At 40.2% G+C, this 19,875-nt stretch overlaps 1 protein-coding gene across 3 annotated transcripts in view; it reads left to right on the top strand.

Moving 5' to 3' along the window:
* The window catches only part of znf385d (zinc finger protein 385D), an 83,546-nt gene extending 67,718 nt beyond the window's left edge, over nt 1-15,828 (top strand). For 2 of the 3 annotated variants that reach the window (XM_061777516.1, XM_061777518.1), the window contains 4 exons: nt 7,337-7,663; nt 8,019-8,206; nt 11,168-11,260; nt 13,816-15,828. In XM_061777516.1, coding sequence (XP_061633500.1) covers nt 7,337-7,663; nt 8,019-8,206; nt 11,168-11,260; nt 13,816-14,043 — 836 coding nt within the window. In that variant the 3' untranslated portion in view covers nt 14,044-15,828. The remainder of the gene's footprint in view (nt 1-7,336; nt 7,664-8,018; nt 8,207-11,167; nt 11,261-13,815) is intronic. The other variant, XM_061777517.1, reaches the window with a different exon arrangement.
* The last annotated feature ends 4,047 nt before the right edge of the window (nt 15,829-19,875 follow it).

Here is a 19,875-nt window from a genome sequence, read left to right as displayed (position 1 = left end):
TAACTTGGCTGCAACACAATTTGTGTGTATGCTAACTCTTAATTTGCATGTAACGTAACTCATTTGTAAGCTAACTTTTAACTGCCGTAGAACAAAACAGAACTTGCACATAATTTAGCGGTCCTGTAACGTAACAATTTAAGTAAGTTACATAATTCGCATGTCACATAACCAGTGTGTACCCTAACAACCTTTGCGCAATTGAGCTGGCTTGTATTGTAACTTGGGCGCAACGCAATTTGTGTGTATGCTAACTCTTAATTTGCATGTAACGTAACTCATTTGTAAGCTAACTTTTAACTGCCGTAGAACAAAACAGAACTTGCACATAATTTAGCGGTCCTGTAACGTAACAATTTAAGTAAGTTACATAATTCGCATGTCACATAACCAGTGTGTACCCTAACAACCTTTGCGCAATTGAGCTGGCTTGTATTGTAACTTGGCTGCAACACAATTTGTGTGTAAGCTAACTCTTAATTTGCATGTAACGTATGTGTAAGCAAACTCTGAACTGGCGTATAACAAAACAGAACTCGCACATAATTTAGCTGGCCTGTAACGTAACTCAACTGTTAACTTGCTTGTGAATTAACTGTCAACTCCCGTGTATTGAGATAAATTTGCCTGTCGTGTAACTTGCACGCAATGTATCTCGGATGCATTGTAACTCTTAATTCACGTGTCATGTAACTCATACTTAGCACTCTCGTGTAACGTTACATACATGGCATATCATTTGACTTTTACGTTACACGTAAGGCAGTGTCACTCGCACAGTAACTAAACTGCTGCAGTGTAACGTAATTTGCTTGTAACGTGACTGACATGTAACCCAACTCTTAACTGGTGTGCAACAATAACACAATTTGTGCATAATTTAGCTGGTTTGTAATCTAACTCTTCTTTCACATGTAACGTAACTCATGCGTGACGTGACTCTCAACTCAATTCTTTATCTTAACTACAATATTAGTCGGTAAGTAGTTCGGTAGATAGTAGGATCATTGATCCAACTTTTATTTGCATTATTTTTCCGGTGTTGGTGCAACAACCCGATAGTCATCTCGTCGCAGCCAGGTGGGCACTTAAATCCAATGATCTCAGCCAGATGTTAAACAAAAACAAAAACAAAAACATTCAAAAAATAAAACGTGGCGCTATTCCCGCCGGATAACGGACTTAAAGCTGTGACTCAAAGCATCTGAGCGGAATCAAAGAAAGTTTTGATTTTCAAACCGGAGTTTATAATGGCAGCTGGGCGACGTCTTGATATGCGCTTGGCCATCTTGTGAGCCAAAGTCAGAGTTCCAAATGACTGACTTAGTAGTAAGGCAAAGGTACACGATACGTTCGAATGAACCCATCTTCTTTGCACCTCATTCAAGTGTCAATGAATATGTAACATACCTGGCGTGCAACTTTTGCATCATTCGAAATCTTGTATAACGTAACCCGAGTGTATTATAACTTGCCTGTAAGGTAACTCACATCTGACATAACCCGTCCGTAACTTAACTTTCCCGTAACGTAACACACGTATCGAATAACTGGCATGCAACAGACGGTTGTAACATAACAGACGTGTTACAAACTGTAACTAGCATTTAAAAACTACTCATGTCAAACATAATCTGTCTAATTTACTTGCCCGTAATATAGCTCAGATGAACTGGATAAAGTTATGCAAGATTCATTCAACACAACGGGGCAGATGACTAATGAGAGCTAGCCAGCTACCACTAACTAGTAGCTAAGCTAACTAGCCGGTTTACTAGAAGCAGATGTTGCAATTTACGGCAACGAGATGACGCAAAACAGACCACTGCCGAGATGCGGCAACGGATCCTGGTTAAAGTAAGCCAGGGAAAAGCGGTTGCTAAAACGTGCCCAGACAAAATGCGTCAGCTGTCTTCTTGTGTTGTGACAAAATCTGCGACCCCCCCCCAAAAAAATTGCGACCGAGACATAACCAGGGGGCTATAGATAGTTTTCAAACAATCAAATTAGATTTTTGGTTTTGATTTGTTGGACAAATTTGTTGCCATGTTTTTATTTCGTAATAGTACAAGGAGTAACGATTCAATGGTGATTCGCTCGTCATTCGTTACTGTCGATGCCAGTAGCGATTCGGCATTTAGACGGCAAGTCTGAGCTCTCGTCGGTTGCTATATGCTGTAACTAGTGTGTCACGTGACCTGCGTGTAACGTTATCTGTGACATAACGCACTCTTAATGGAACTCGCCTCACATAATTTGCATGCAACGTACTTCACCTGGTACGTCACCAGTGCTACACCTGGTGCGCAACGTAGCTGCCATGTAACGTGTCACGTGGAAGACACACAAGCTTCTTGTTGCGATATTGCAAACACGTCACGCACAAATCGTTGCAGGCGACCTTCGTGCCCGCAGTGGCGCTCGTTAATCATCCTGAAAGACACCTGCGCAATGCTGGCGCCGTCTGACTCTGATTTTCCCACAATGCACCGGTGGCACCTGCTAATGAATATTAATACGCAAGATGGAATTGTCCACTGTGTAGATGCGATGTTGTCTGTGTCCTTTATATTTATATTCTATTTTTTCAAAATGTTTCAATGCACCCAAGAACAGCTCATTTACTAAGTTGGTATAGTCACTTCGTCACTTTGTTATTATTCTATGATTTTGAAGTCACATAAAATGAAAACATTTCACGCATGGACACTAGCCTGAGAGTTTAATGGAGGAATCATTACTAACTTTTTACTTCCTCCATTAACTTAATGTGCGTCAGGGCTAATGGACAGCTGGACTCGTTGTGTGAGCGCACACAATTTCATGTTTCATGTTCATGTTTCAGACTCAGACTCCATACAAAAAATGTTTTGCAATGTTTTAAAACAAAATGTCGAAATTCGAGGAGAAAATAAAATACAATTTCACGAAGATGGGAACATTTTTTTTTAAACACTTTTCCCGAAGATGTCAGCATTTTAAGACAATTTTAAATTCCCCAAAAAATTGAAGGGGGAAAAGTTTACACATAAATTTTCAAAAATTCTCAATCATATGTGAAAAAGGTATTACAAATACAGTTTTACAAGAAACAAAATCTGCGAAATGTCAAGATCTTATAAGGCTATATTGGGGGGAAAAAAGTCTCACTTTTCACATAAAAAGTATATAAAATATCTAGATTTTTGCAGAATAAGGTTACAACACGACAAAAAAACCTGAGTAAAGTCAAAAAAATCAATGGTCCTTCTTCTGCCTGTACTCTTAATTGCATCTTCCCCCATCAATCTTCATCTCCTTCCTCCGCTTGCATCCTCTTCACGTTGTCGTCCGTGATGCCTTCGCTTTTACCTCCCACTGCTGCCGCCTCCTCCTCCTCCTGCGGCGCGAGAATCCTATGGCGAGAGATATGTCTCCAAATTATTTGCACGTGCTTTTCGAATCCACAAATATATCACACGTGTGTTTTGCAAATCCACAATTTGCACGTGTCTCAAAAATAAATGCGCGTGCCAGCTCATCCACAAACGCATCTTTAACAATTAATTCACATGCAAAATTGAATATTTACAAATAATGAGTCATGATAAATATACACACAGCATTCACAAAACACACGTGAATCGCGGCTATATTTGTGGGTTTGAAGAACACGTGCAAATAATTTTGAGACATATCTCTCCGCATAGAATCCAGCCGCTTGGCAGGTGGCCTCCGACGATGATTTTGGCAGCTTCCGGTGATCTCGTTCGAGGAGACTTTGCAACACAAATTAGCCGCGGATCATTTGCTCGCTCTCGGATGAAATTGGAATCCAAGACAAAAAATAAGTGCGAGACTGTGACAAAACGTAAGATCGGAAAGATTGAACGCACACTCGGCCGTATAAGAAGCTTATTGATATTCGACTCGGGGGTTGGCGGTTGGGGGGGGTAGTGAAGAGCCACCAGAGGATTTGTGACTTTTAAATTGCGACGGCGTGTAACGAGCGCCCGTAGCTTTAATGAAAAGCTTTTCACCCGGCTTCCTTCATGAAGGTAATCTCATGTGAGCAGGACATGGGACTGAACGGGAAGGAGGATGGTGGAAAACAGAAGACCAAGAAAAGACCTTTCCCGCCATCGTCTCCCTTGTTGCCGTGGCCTAACTCGTCCATTGCTGCTTGATCAACTTCTCTCCTATACTCCTGTTCCTTGTAATATTTTAACATTATTCTTGTAAAATGACATTACTTTTTCTGACATGCCTTTTTTTTAACCTGATTCTGCTCAAATTAAAGTAACTGTTTTCTTCATACACACACACACACACACACAGTGTATTCAGACCCCTTCAATTTTTCACTTTTTGAAAAAGAATTGTTGAAATTTTTGCTGATTTATTAAAAAAGAAAAACTGAAATATCACACAGCCAGAAGTATTCAGACCCTTTGCTCAGTATGCAGTAGAAGCCCCCTTTTGAGCTAATACAGCCACGAGTGTTTTGGGGAATGATGCAACAAGTTTTTCACACCTGGATTTGGGGAGATGCGCTGCCATTCCTCCTTGCAGATCCTCTTCAGTTCTGTCAGGTTGGATGATGAATGTTGGTGGACAGCCATTTTCAGGTCTCTCCAGAGATGCTCCATTGGGTTTAAGTCAGAACTCTGGCTGGGCCATTCAGAAACAGTCACGGAGTTGTTCTGAAGCCACTCCTTCGGTATTTTAGCCGTGTGCTTAGGGTCATTGTCTTTTTTGAAGGTGAACCTTCGGCCCAGTCTGAGGTTCTGAGCACTCTGGAGAAGGTTTTCGTCCAGCATATCCCTCCTGTACTTGGCCGCATTCATCTTTCCTTCGATTGCCACTAGTCGTCCTTTCCCTGCAGCTGCGAAACACCCCCACAGCGTGATGCTGCCACCACCATGCTTCCCTGTTGGGACTGTATTGGACAGGAGATGAGCAGTGCCTGCTTTTCTCCACACATGCCACTTAGAATGAAGGCCAACAGTTTCTATCTTGGTCTCATCAGGCCAGAGAATCTTATTTCTCACCATCTTGGAGTCCTTCAAGTGTTTTTTAGCAAACTCCATGCGGGCTTTCATGTGTCTTGCACTGAGGGGAGGCTTCCGTCGGGCCACTCTGCCAGGGTCATCCGTTCTGCGAATGAGTGTCCTGCGCTCTTGTTGCGTCCTTCTCTTCATCCTTGTCGTTTGGCTTGAAAGTTTTCTCACTTTTCATTTGACTCATTCCACTCGCTGACTTTCCTGTCCACCGCAGCGAGATGGATGGCGGTTGTTAGCGCCGTTAGCGATAGCTCATTGACTTCCCTGTCCGTCGGGTCAAGGGTGTTAAATACCGCGGGTCAACGTGCACTTTTAATGGCTTTTCATAGACTTTTTTGTGATCGAATACACTCTTTTAATGGTATGGCAAACTCCAACTTTCCTGGCCAAATATCGAGTCGATTGTTCTGTTCCCACCATTGTAACTCCAAACACTCTCAGGTCATCTTTGTCGGTTTAAATGAACAGAAATGCCATTAATCCGTTCCAGCCGCCCAAAAAATACCAACCCAAATGTTTGTAATGTGTTTTTTAATGGGACAAAATAGCACTGTACAGTATTGCACTTCATAAAAACACACAGTAGTTTCAGAATTCAATAGAATGTAAAGAATTCAACGGTTACTGCATCATGATTTCATGCTTCAGTGCCCATTAACATTGTGGTGCTCCTTCTGGTGTTCACACCTTGGTCACCGGGGCGCAGTAAAATACAGATATTCGTAATAAACGAAGAGCTTCACAACTAGGTTACTCAGGAAACTGAAGTAATAATCGTGTTGCTAAGATTTGTGTACAAATATCCGTTGCTTATAACTATCGCAACGTTGATGCTAATTTTGTTAGCCTATCTATGGTGTTTTGCATTGTTTGTTAGCATTAAGCTAAACAGACTTTATTAGTGCAAAGCTATGTGGTTGTTTTCAATACACAACTTTAAGTGCACGTTTATTGCATTTGCACTTTTTTTATGACCAAGTTGTGTTTTGAAAGCAAAATGTTACATTCTCGTCGCATAATTTAGCCCTTTTGTCATCCAAATCAGTTTTTTAATGGCCAAATATGACTTTTGTTCTTTTAAGTACTATATAGCTTTTTGTGGTCATCTGATCAATGCTATCAATCCTTACGATTGCGTGAGTGCAGCAAACTTTAAATGTGAATGAAATTTGTGAGTATGATTACCTCCAGATGGTCTGAAATCAAATATTGCAAACAGCCATATAACAACAAAAAATGGTTATCTCGCTTGCATTAAAAGTGATCACAGCTTGAAATATGATGATTGTAATAAACCCGCATTTCCTCTCAATGTCATGTGGTTGATTTGTTTTTGAGGCATGGTGAAGCAGCATGTGGCTCATCACCAAAGGTTATTTTTCAACAATTGCATATTTGTCATCATGAGGCAGCTCTTGGTTCATACAGTTTATGTGTTAGCATTCGGTATTCCGTTCCATTGTGTCTGCTCAATGCAATTTCTTCCGTTTTAAACTAGAATGCCAACTTGTCGTGGTCTGTCATTTCATTTTGGAATAAGAGAAATGACACTGACCGAATTACATTGAGTTCGCAATTGATTTTCTCTTGCCTTGTTTTTCTTGTTATTCTGGCGGTCGCTTGTATTGATCCCAAGAAATGTGATCGATCGATCACGTTCGTTCTTAGCTACTGACCGTTTGCCTCCCAAATACAAGACTGAGGCTTTGTTTTTTATTTATTCGTTTAAGTCACAAACACAACTTGTCCTGGAAGCGGTCAGAGCAATGAAACTCCTGTGTTTGAAGCCAGTTTCACTTAGCAACATAACATTTGTTCGACATGTCTATCATGAATAGACTCACAAAAACGTCTCACAAGTCATGCTTGAAAAGACACAGGAAGTCGGCCATTTTGCTTTGAAGCGGACATTTTAGCATCCATTTGGCCAGTTCCCGGGATCCTTCGAATTGTTTGAAAGTTTAGCCCCTGAAGTCAGTTGCCGTTTGCGACGTGACTTTTGTTTGGCGTGTGTATCATGAGAAGACCCTCAAAAAAGGGTCAAGCAGTTAGTTAGTCTGCCATTCTGGTTTGAAGCGGCCATTCAAGGCTAATTTTGGCCCTTTCCAGGGGGGAATCGTTTGAACATTATCAAATTATCAATTTTGGAAAGCATGTCTTACAGGAATCGAGCCACAAAAAAGTCTCAAGAATCTATCCTAAAAAAGACACAGAAAGTCGGCAATTTTTGGTCCAACTATCAACAAAAATGCAAACATCTTCAACCGGCTTTAATTCCGATGATGTCTCTACAGATGTGGTTCCAAGCACAGAGCCCCCGCCGCTGTGCCCCGCGCTCCGACTGGCACCCCCCTCGGACTCCACGGCGACCCCCGCGACGCCGACCGACGTTGCCGGACCTTCGTCTCCAGACCCGGATGCCCCGGAGACGACCTCGGAGCTCGAGCTCAACTCGCCCTCGGAACCGGAACCGGAACCGGAACCGGAACCCGACCCTGACGTTGAACCCGACGAGGAAACGGAACCGGAAACGGAGGAGGAGAAAGCTCGGCGTCTGCTCTACTGCTCGCTCTGCAAGGTGGCCGTCAACTCGGCTTCGCAGCTGGAGGCTCACAATAGCGGTGAGAGATTCCAATATCCACTAAGTATTCACGTCGCTTCACTTTTTAGACATTTTGTTATCTTATGGCCTTATTCTAAAATGGATTGAATTCATTTGCGAATGAACACGATATCAGTTCCAAGAGCAGTCTTTGTAATAAGTACAACGAAATCACCTCGCCGACGGCGCTCATCTGAGATTCAAGATTGTAGCTTACTTTCTTCTTTCTGTAGCTAACATTTAAAGATTTGGAAAAACTAGCATAGATGTTTTGGTTATTGTAAACCTTCAAACAGCTGCTACTCTAACAACACGTACAGAGAAGCATTTATTCTGCTGTGACATGGTAGCGTTTTCTGTTTGCTGATGAAAAGGTACCAAGCACAAGACCATGCTGGCGGCCCGCAGCGGCGTGGGCTCTATCAAGTCGTTCCCGCGGCCGGGGGTCAAAGGCAAAATGGCGCCGCCGTCCTTGTCCAAAGCATCCACGGGCCTGCAGAACAAAACGTTTTACTGTGAGACGTGCGACGTGCACATCAACTCCGAGACGCAGCTGAAACAGGTGAGACGCAACGCAAACGTTTGGCGAAAAGCTTTCAAAAAATAGAACAGGAAAATTATTATTTGCACTGGAGGAGTACAAATGAAAGAGTTCTAACGGCACCTTTAAAAAACAAAAAAACATTATGATGAATACCAAAATAATATAAAGACACCGTAATGTATTTGTTTTGTTTTGTTTTGATATTTGATGTAGTTATCTTTTTTATTGTTAAATTGTGTGTTAATTTTGAATACATTTTATTTCTATCATAGCTGTAATTATATTTTATGATTTTTTTAAAAACATTTTTACATATTTATATACAGTAACTAGTTTTTTAGTTATTTATTGTATTACTCATTTATTACTGATTTATTATCTATTGTTACTGATTAATGTTATTTGACATTTCCTTTATTAATTCATCTTTAATATTTGTTTATATTATGCAATCATATGCATTATTTTTTTTTTATACAGAATTCAATTTATTTATATAAATTGGTCATTTCGTGTTTTGTTACAGATTAACATCTTTTTGAAAAAAGTATTTGACATATGTTTTATTAATTAATTTTATTTTGTGTATGTTATATTCATTTCGATTATATGTTGTTGGTTATGGTCATTAGTACTTTAATTGCACATAATTGAATGTATACATAGAGTACTCATATAGTATTCACATTGTACTTATTAAAATCTTTTTAAATAGCTTTGCTTTATTCACGCATTTAATTTTTGTTGATGTAATTTTTAAATCTGAAGTGGTGGTCGTTTGTAGTCATAATGGAATTGATGATTGTATCTTTTATTTTGCCATAATTCATCTGCTTAATTTCTTTGATTATGTTTTACTGGTACCTCGTATACATATATATGTTTTTTTTTTTAAATGTAGGTATCTTAACGGTGATCGTAAGGAGAGCGGATGTTTGGTGGCTGTCATAATGCGGTGGCTGTGGCTCGTCAGTTGCCATAGCGACGTTCCACTTGCATCATTATCGGACAGCTTGTCAAAAAAAGAATCAGCGCAACAGGAATCTTTGTCAGTCTTTGGAAATGAACGTGTTACCGTGGCGACAGAGCACCTTACAAACACAAACGCTGAACGACATGTTCAGAGGGCGGGTTGACTTGTCAAATAGTTCGATAAAAAGGATTTTGGTTTTTTACATTGCTCAAGCAAACTCACAATAGGACTTGATTGTCATATCAACAAAAACATAATCTAAAGTATACTATTATGAGGACGATAGCGAGCGATTCATTTAGCAATTTATCATTGTGCTTGCCAAATCCTAACCAATGCTAACTTTTATCGATGAGAAGAACAACTTTATTCCATAATAAAACAAAATGAGCAGTGAAATGAAAGGCTAAACTTTACCGATTGGTGTTCAAACTTTATAGCTTTAGACTTGCAACAACTGACAGAGTAATTATTATTATTAGAACGACATTACATTGATTTAAGAACACCCGTCTTTTTCGAATGTGGGAAGTCCCGCACCGGTCTTGTCCGGAATGAATTGCTGTCACAGCTTTGTTGATAGAACGTATTGACAGAGCAAATGGTGCTGACCCACTAACATGCACTTCTTGCGCAACAGTACAAAGGCAAAAGTGCAGAATGGTCAAGACATAAACCGCGTCCTAGCAACCATTTGAGTTGCACAATTTACGTGCTCTCCTTCAAATACAAATATCAGCTACATCTATAAACATACAGGAATATATGTGAAAGTGAAAAATAACTACAAATCTACAGCTAAAAAATTCAATTGTTGAATTAAATATTCAGATTCAATATATATATAATAATAATAATACGCATGGAATAAAAATCTTTCATAAGAATGTGTTTATGAAAATAACAATATATCAACAGATATATTGCATAAAATAGGAATAAAATATAACTAAATTACAAAAATGAAAATATAACATATTCTGTAGGCAATTAACATAAAACAATCAAAACAGTTTAAGAGTGCACACTGCTGCCTCACCAAAATGGTACCCATTTTGGGAATTATCATCGGATGCATGATAAAGCTGTATGCTAATCAGCCAATTTAGCCCACCTGAACAAAAGTAATCCTAATGACTACTATCAGAAGGGTACTAAGATCACATTTGGAGGTATTTAAGCAGCAATTTTATCTTGCCCTAATCATGTCAAATGTCAATGTCATCACTGGATGGAAGCTAAACGTCAATTCGTGCGTTGCTTCAAGCTTCCAAAAATATCCTTTTCTTGTTTCGGTGTGTGCGCTTGTAAGGCTTGTAAGTGTGTGGCTTTTGTCGGCGCTCAAGCTGAGATTTCCCGCCCAGACGTGACGCATCAATTTTTCATGCCGACGAAAAAGAACAAGCACCAGTAGCAGCGGTTGTGTGCATGACTAATCAAACCGTGCAGAGTCTGATTTAAAAAAACAACAAAATGCTCTCTTTTTTTATGGTAACACTGACTGATATTTGGAACTGTTCACAATTCCCTCATCCTTGATTAAGGCCTAACTGTCATCATCTCAGTTCACAAGCTCGAGTTCTTTTTTATTAACCCCAAAGAACTTTCAGCTGTTCCAGTAGGCTTTTCAGAAGCCTAGATTTGTGCTAACACTGACTCCAATTTGGAACTGTTCATAATTCCCTCCACCTTGACTAAGAGCTGTCATCATCTCAGTTCACAAGCTCGAGTTCTTTTTTATTAACCCCAAAGAACTTTCAGCTGTTCCAGTAGGCTTTTCAGAAGCCTAGATTTGTGCTAGCACTGACTCCTATTTGGAACTGTTCATAATTCCCTCCACCTTGACTAAGAGCTGTCATCATCTCAGTTCACAAAATAGCATTCTTTACGGATTAACACCAAATAAAGTGCACAGTGTGTTTTTTTTTCTCGGCTCTGTACAATCTCCCCTATACTTTTGTTTGCCGTAATTTAGATATAGTTCTTGCTTTGCGTCCTGTCCTCAGCACATCAGCAGTCGTCGTCATAAAGACAGAGCGGCAGGGAAACCGGCCAAGCCTAAGTACACTCCCTACAGCAAAGGAGCCACCAAGCAGACGGTGAGCTACCAACACACTCCAAGGGGAAACAGCACACACCGGGAGAGGTTGCTGCATACCGAGCTTTGATTCCGTCACAAAACCTAATTGACATTGACCTGAATCATCTTTATCGAGGTTGCATTGAACAGGACTTACATAAGGCACTTGCGTATCACAGCACTTTACAATAGGGGAATAGAGTTGTATTCAAGTTAGCATGTGTGGTATGTTATACAAGGGGCAACCTCTTTTTCATGTTACTTTCTGCCGTCCACGTACTTATTTACGTCTTTATTCAAAATGTCACATACTAGACTGTAGGACTGAATTGTCTTTGTTTTACAAAAACATGTCGGTCAGGGCTAAATAGTTTGTTCGTACATTGGGTTCATAAAGCAAATTGACCTTAAAAAAACCTCCAAAAACTTAAGTTTGATAAATACACACATTAAGTTTTATAAAATTAAGTTCTTAGAGAACCCCCGGAGGGGTGGTTGGTACCAGTTGTGAGGAAAATGTCTTTTCTCCGCCACCCGTCATTGAGCATGTTAACGGAGAGGAGCTCAGACTGGTGAGACTGCCTCCTTCCTCCCCCTCCTCGTCTTCCAGCAGTGATTGATAAGCCGTGACATGCCGATGCCGCCGGAGCGCCGCTTTCCCATTACGGATACAGAAGATTAAGCCGGATAACTTTGGTCACCTTTTCACACTATTAGCCTCGCTATGTGTGTGAGGCGAGGGCTGGATCCGCAAACACAAACTCACACCAACACCATCCACCATCATCTCGATTTTGTTGCGCACTGTAAAGCTTTACTGAGTGCCAAAAAAAACACACACAAAAAAAACATATGTACGTAAGATTAAATAAAGACAGCGTTCACTAAAAAACACGTACGTAAGGTTCATTAGACAATGTTTACCAAAAATCACGCACGTAAGGTTAACGATGACGTTTACCCAAAAACATTCATGTCATTTTAAACAGACGACACGTATGTAAGGTGACGTTTAGTAAAGACTAGATTGTCTTTGAAACTTTGTTGATGTTGAGAAAAATCACGTCCATTGGTCTCATGGCAATGTGCATCGATTCTAATTGACCTGAAAGTTGTTATCCAACAGCTATGGTAAAAGATTTCAATACATCTGCACACTTAAAAAGGACCAAAAAGCAATGCATTTCCTTCAATACCTGTTGGATTTTATGAAACAAGCTTAGCATCCATGTGAGTGATGTTGGGCATGTGAGTCGAGTCCACCCAGGAGAAACTTTCCACATTCCCAGCAGTTGAAAATTGACAAATGAAAGGGAAAAGGTTCGGCGTATGGCCGCCTGCTCATCATCGTCGGCGTGGCTTGTTGGTCGCGGGAAAAAAAAGCTTGTCAAACGTCTCTGGAGGGATGAACGCCATTCTTCCAGAATCCATTTCCTCTTCTGAGTGTCGGTGACGCGATTATTCTATTCATCGATTGAACCGCACACCCTTTTTTTTTTTTTTTTTCATTTGAATGGTCAGTAGGGCCACTGTTTGTTTTAGTTCTAAAAATTGCACATATCAGCCAGTTTAATGAGATGCAAAAGACTAAAGACTCAATTGTTATGTCCAACACAGATCAAATGTGTTTTATGTTCTGTAACGACCACATTGTCTGTGTACAAAAATATGTTATGGTCAACGAAGTTTATGAAAACACGTACATTGTAGACACACGTACTTGTTTACAGAAACACGTGCATTACAAGACAAGTCTTTGGTAAAGCGAAAATATGTATATGAAAACAAAGCCATGAGCTTCAACGAAGACTCAATTGTGTTTGATGTTTACAAAAGACTCGTTCGATTCAGCAGACTAAATTGTCTGATGTTTCCGAAAACATGCACGCTAGGTCTGGCAAAGACTCAATTCTTTATTTTTATTTTTGAAATGTTTAAACCAACGTGCTGTAGGTCAGAGAAAATAACGATGTTTCAAAAGACGTGAAGCTTCAACAAAGACAAAATAGTCCAACATTTTCGTCAATAGCACGTTAGGTTCGTTAAATTGATGTTTAGGAAAACGTTAACAAACATGTGCCAGGCGTTGTTGTCTACAAAAACACATTAGACATTGTCTTTGATGTTTACAAAAATACACGTTATCGCCAGCGAAGACACTAATACGTACGTTGGGTTCAGCGAAGACAAATGTGTCTTTGATGTTTAGGAAAATGTTAAAAAACAGACTTTGTTGTTCAGGTTTAGTAACTACATTGTCTTTGACATTGTTTACAAAAACATGTATAGTATTTCTAGCCAAGACTGAGATTCTTTAGTGTTTCTCAAAACACGTGTGTTAAGAGACTTGACTGAAAAAAACCAACCACAAAAATGTTTTTTCAGTGAAGACAAAATTGGATTTGATATTGCCGTCAATACGTAACACAAATGTCTCTTTTGTTATTTGGGGAAAACACGTTAAAATTAATTTAAGCTCTGAGTTTGACAAAAACAGATAGTTAGCTTGTGCGGGTGTACCTAATAAAGTGACCAGTGCATGTGTGTTTGTCTGACTTTGTTTTTGTGCGCCAGCAGATCAAGTTGAGTTTGGGCAAGGAGCCTCCGTGCCCCCCGCTGACCACCCACCTACTTCCCGCTCAGCTGATGGCCGCCGCCCTCGGCAACACGTTCTCTCAGCGGCACGGCCACGCCCCCAACCCCGCCCTCTTCCCGACGACGCCCCTCCCGCTCCCCCTGCTCCGCCCCGCCCCCGGCCCCATCAGGACCGCCCACCCGCAAGTCCTCTTTGCGCCGTACTGACCCCCTTGAGTGGGCGGCGGAGCAAATGGAGCGACCAGCCTATGCATCCAGGACTCATCATGATTGACAGCTGTCGATCGACGTGTACAGCGAAATGAGGGCAATAACGTAACACGCACACACACACACACACACACACGTGAACTATGCAGTGTCAGTACTTCGTGAGGGTCCCCAGGTGATGCTCACATTCCTGTTTGCACTTTAACTTCTGTTGACGTGCACGTTCGACGCTAGACTGTGTTTGATGGTTAGACGATGTGTCGCTTTTTTGGTTTTTGTTTTTCTCTTTTCGTTATTGCAGCGAACTCCCAAAACGTTAGCGATGTGGGGTTTGGGTGTGACGTTTCCACATGAACCACAACAGGTGAATTTTATCTTTTGCAATTGAATCCCTTCTATAAACCATTGAACTCAGCAAATTTGAACCTTTTGTATCATTTTCAGTTTCCCCACTTTAATGTTGAAGATAATCAAAGAAATGTAAATATCAGACATATATATAACCCAAGTGGGAAAAACAACAACTTATCAGTTAGCTGTGTGCCCTGTGTGAAAAAAGTAATGGCCCCCCTCAACCTAATAAGTTATGCCACCCTCAGCAGCAACAACTGAAATCAAGCCTTTTTTATAACTGGCAATGAGTCTCATAAGCCATGTTACTTTTCGATGTCCATTTTGGTCAGCAGTGGTTTTCGCCTTGGAACTCTGCCATGGATGCCATTTTTGCCCAGTCTCTTCCTTATTGTTGTATCATGGACACTACCTTAACTGAGGCGAGTTCTGCAGTTCTTTGTGGCCTCCTGGATGAGTCATTGCTGTTCTCTTGGGGTAATCTTTGTAGACCGGCCACTCCTGGGATAGTTCACCACTGTTCTCTGTTTTCTCCATGTGACGATAATGGCTCTCCCTATGGTTCGCTGGAATCCTAAAGCTTTAGAAATGACTGATCGATAACAACTACTTTATGTCTTGACTGTTCTTGAATTTTTGGGGATTTTGTCATTTTCTCGCAGTTCATGTAGATCATGTGATTATTATTTTTCCTTAATAAATGAAATCACCATTTAAAAACAGCGTTTGAAGTTCACTTGGGTTATATTTGTCTGATATTAAAATGTTTTCATTAAAGTAGGGAAACTGCAAAAATATAAGAATTTGAGAAGGGGGCGAATACTTTTTCACGGCACTGTCGTCCCTCAAAGTTCTTTCGGTCTGTTGCCACGAAAAAGCACATTAATAATCCCATAAAACTTAGAAGTTGAAATTGCTGGGAAGAAAATTGCTCCGGATTTAGAAGAAAATAAATTGTGAGAAGCAACAATTTAGTCTCTTAAATTGACCACAAAACTCCATGACTTTCACCATGCCAACCATTTAAAATCATTACATTTTATGATGTGATGAAGGACATTAACAATCCCATAAAGACTGGAAGAAAATGAGTAAATGACCATTGATTTTTCCAACTTTGTGTCATCGGCAGGTTGCAACATTCAGCATTTTATCGAACAAGATGAAGTTGGACCGAAAGGACGGAAATTTACAGGTAGTCAAATTAAAATCAAGTGTAAAGTTCATCGTAGGTTCATCCAGAAATTTCACCCCAAACCCCAATATCGTCAAACTTTTTGTGAGGCGTGTGTGTGCTCGTGTGTATGCGGTGTGTGTGTGTGTGTATGTATGTATGTATGTGTGTTTGTTGTCTGGAGCTTTTGGTGTGTTTCGTGTCCAATGTGTTCAAAGTGTTCATTTGGAATAAAACAAGAGTTAACTTTGTTAAAACGGGCTTGTTTTGGTGATTTTTGGTGAAGTCACTTCATTAGGTACAAGCCCAGTAATAATCCCATAAAAGTTGCACATTACACCAAAGGCCTGCACAGGCCAAATAGCCAATCGCTCAATGTGCGGGGGAGAGTCGCCGACTGTCATGTACCTTCCTTTACGTCTGTTGCCATGAAAACGCACATTACCAATTCCGTTACATTTAGATTTGGAAGAAAATGAGCTGAATCTTTGTGGGAAGGGACAATTTCATCCCTTGATTACCTTCGAAGTCAGTTGACATTGACCATCTGGTGTCATTTCATCACTCCAAAAGCCGATTAATAATGCCATCAAAATTGGAAGAGAAGACATTTCTGGGAAGAAACAATTTCATGGCTTAAATTGCCTTTCGAACTCAGTGACTTTGGCCTTGCCAAAGCGTTCCAATCAAATTTCTTGCTGTGACAAAAGGACGTTAATAATGTCCTAAATTTGGAAACATTTGTACCTTCGATTTGAACACGCTCAACATTCTTACTTATGGATTCAAATAATTGCACAACACAAAAAGGACCCATTGATGTTTTTTTCTTTTTTTAATGATTATATCCATATACACACACACACACACACACATATATATATATATGTGTCCTAGCATTGTGGTTGCGCGCATGAACATCTGTAGGTGGAGTGTTTTGGTTTTACAGCCAAGAGCCCAAAATAGCACACAAGTCGAAAGGTCAGCGCGCAAACACACAAAGTGCATGTACGCAACACACACGCGAATAAACACACGCGTTTTTTTTATTTCACAAGTGAGACTTTGTCGCCCCCTCTTGGTCCTGTTTGTCTTTATGCTCCTTCATTAGCCAAGAACAAGAATACTATTGATTTTGAGGGACGGCCTCGCCAGGATTCGAGAGGTTATTTATTATATGCAGCTCAACTTCTTTAAGAGCAAGAACCCTGTTGAATTTCACTGACGCTGTTGATGTGGTGTCACAAATGCAGGAACGCTATTCATTTTTAAATCAAATTTGCACAACTGCCTACAGTTTCCAAGTGACATTATTCAAACGTCGGGTGGTATTTGCTGTATATTCGGTTGATGTTTCACTCTTAGGTCAGCGTTAGCAGCAAGAATACTCTTCATTTTTCATGCAATTCGGCAAAAGCCCAGCTCAAACTTCAAATGTTGCGTGCAAAATATTGATTCGACAGTCTTCAAACTTCCTGGCATGTTTGGCACATCTTTGAGCAAGAACCCTGTTGATTTCGAATCATACAACATAGCGCGGCTACGCTAGCCGACGTTAAAAGTCCGAGAATCCTGAAGATCCACCAAATCCGATTGCTTTTGAGGCTTTTTGTCCAATATGTGTTGATGCAAGAACTCTTTTGATTTTGAGGAATATCTTACCCAAGCTAGCAGAGGCTCAAGTCCAAGAATCCTGCTGATCTTATTTCCTATCATGCAAGAATCCTGTTGGTTCTAGAATGTTGTCTGACACAAGATGGACACGCTACGCAGAATACTGATGATTTTGATCAAAGTCAGTGCTTCAGCACGTGCAACTTTCGTTTCATTTCTTCCCCTTTGTGAGTTATTGCAAGGACCATGTTGATTTTGTATCCTCAAGAATCCCTGAGAGCTCGCCTTCCTGTGTAAAAGACATTAGCGTGAGCATTATTCATTGACAAGACAGCGGCTGACTGCTCACCACAACAAAAGGAAAAATCTGGAAGCTTCTCCGGCACGGACATCATCACCATAATCACACCGTTGCCGTTCGGTGGTGCGCTAACACAAACTGACGTTAAAGAACGTAGTTTTCATGCATCCGCCACGAGCAGATGCTTTCTGTCCGCTAAATGTTCTTTGAGGTTGGCACAAAAGCGGTCGGGCCTGATTTCTTGGAGCACGGTACGCTAGCATCTGGGTTTTTAAAGCAAATTCAATTAATCTGACAGTTATGAATGTGGACAGCACAGCCGGGCGCATTTATAATAGGTCGCCACATTTCATTTATTAATCTCGCTTGATGTTTACTAAGACATCAATTCCTGTTTCTCCGCCTTCTGGGCTCTATTTGTGTCTACCTTACTTCCTTTTTCTCAACCTTTTGAAATGTGTAAATGCCAATGTAATGAAACATCCCAAATGTGGGGATTTTTGTCTTGATTTTGTCATTTGCAACGTGGGGTCTTGAAAGACTCCTATTTCAGCGGGGTGTGTCCTGTCTAGAACTCAACACCTCAATTCCTCTCTCAGGTTCAGTCATCAGTTCGGCATTATTATTATTTGTTCTACGCAGAGGACAACAGATACAATATATGAATATGCGTACTCTTATATTGTCATTCTACATGTTGCTGCACCGTGTTTTCAATCCATTGCTTAAAGATTTAACGCAATGCAACATTGATGCTCATTAGCGTTAACATTAAGTTAGCAGATTGAAAGGCTAAACTGCGGTTGTTTTACATAGACAAGGTGTAATTCTCCGTGTTTTATGTTTAGTTTGACAGTAAATTTCTACTGGGAGGGGCATTAAACAGCTGAAGCCTCTTTTTGTAAAACATTGCGCACTATTTGCCAAACTGCTGCTTATTGTAAAGTGTGTTGACCTGAGTTCTCCTGCCACCGTACAGTGCTCAAATCTCAAGTTAAAACGGAAACAAATCGGCCGTGTAACGAATAGCGGCGTCATGGTGTTACAGCCCTTTAAACAGTGGTAATATAACAATAGTCACAGGCGTATTTTCTGCAAAAAATTACTTATGTTACTGTAGCTTACTGAGGAGCTGTGACCGTCTCCGTGTATATCTGTGTGCCTGTATTATACTGCCCCCAGGTGGCCAAGCCAAGTCGTACACACCAGGAAGGAGCAGCGTTATGTCCATTGAAATGAAACAAGAAAATGCAGCAAAAACTAAATATTTTTTCATTCTAATTAATTGCCACTACTGTGTGTTTTTATAAAGTACAATAGTACAGTGTTATTTTTATTTTTAAAAAAGATTACAAAAAATGGGGCCTTTTTTTTGTGAGGCTGGAACGGATTGATGGCATTTCCATTCATTTCCATAGGAAATATGATTTGAGATATGAGTGTTTTGGGTTTCAAGCGTAGTCACAGAACCAATTAAGCAACCACTGTGTTATGTCTCAGGTCTCAAAATTAAAAAAATGGTCCACCAGGAAAAAATGGCACGGCGACATTGAAGTTTGAGTTACGCAGCAGGCAATATTTTAAGTCACATTGTTACTGTAATAAAAGTGCAAAGAAACGTTCACCAAAGAAAACAATACAACCGTTAACTTGAATAACGACATCTACTTTTTGAACATTCTTATCCGTCTTAAGTGTGCAATACCCCAAGATGCCACTTCAAAAGCAATTTTCCCCAAAACATTTCATGGAATTCCACAATGTACGATATACAGAAAGTGTCAATCAAACTTAAAGGCTATCATCATTATAATGGTTGGATACAGCTCTTGTATTGGCTCTCATTAGCTACGGCGGGTGACCTCGACTTCATCACGCCTCCCTGATGATTGAAGCCTCCATCCATAATGGACTTATTCATTAGCGGCTCAGACAGGTGAGACGGACTCTTCGACTTGCACGCTTCCAAACACTTTTGGCTTTGCCCAAAAGATGGAGAACAAGTACATTTAGTACAGTACAGTGCAAAATCCTTTTCACAGCAGTCATTTTGGCATTGCACACCAGCTAATGAAAGGACATACAGTGAAAAGATTACACGCACACAAAAAACCCAAATCAATTCCCAATTTCCATAAACAAGAAAAAAAGAATGATATTTGGAATAGCTTATTTATTTTAAGCAAATAGAATTGAAGATTTGGCAAGATTTCTTAAAACTAGCAATAGCAACCCTCAAAAACAATACAAATACAATAAACACTGACGTCTTAATGCTAGCGTCTTTGAACTAGCTACACTTCCAGAATGTTTTGTTTTAAGCTAAATTCACTCATAATGAGTCCTAAAATTATATGACTACATTATAGTGCCTTATCATACTTGTTTT

Source organism: Phyllopteryx taeniolatus, chromosome 6, assembly GCF_024500385.1.
Source record: "Phyllopteryx taeniolatus isolate TA_2022b chromosome 6, UOR_Ptae_1.2, whole genome shotgun sequence".
In the NCBI taxonomy this organism is placed as follows: Eukaryota; Metazoa; Chordata; class Actinopteri; order Syngnathiformes; family Syngnathidae; genus Phyllopteryx; species Phyllopteryx taeniolatus.
This window is presented reverse-complemented; position numbering and strand designations above follow the sequence as displayed.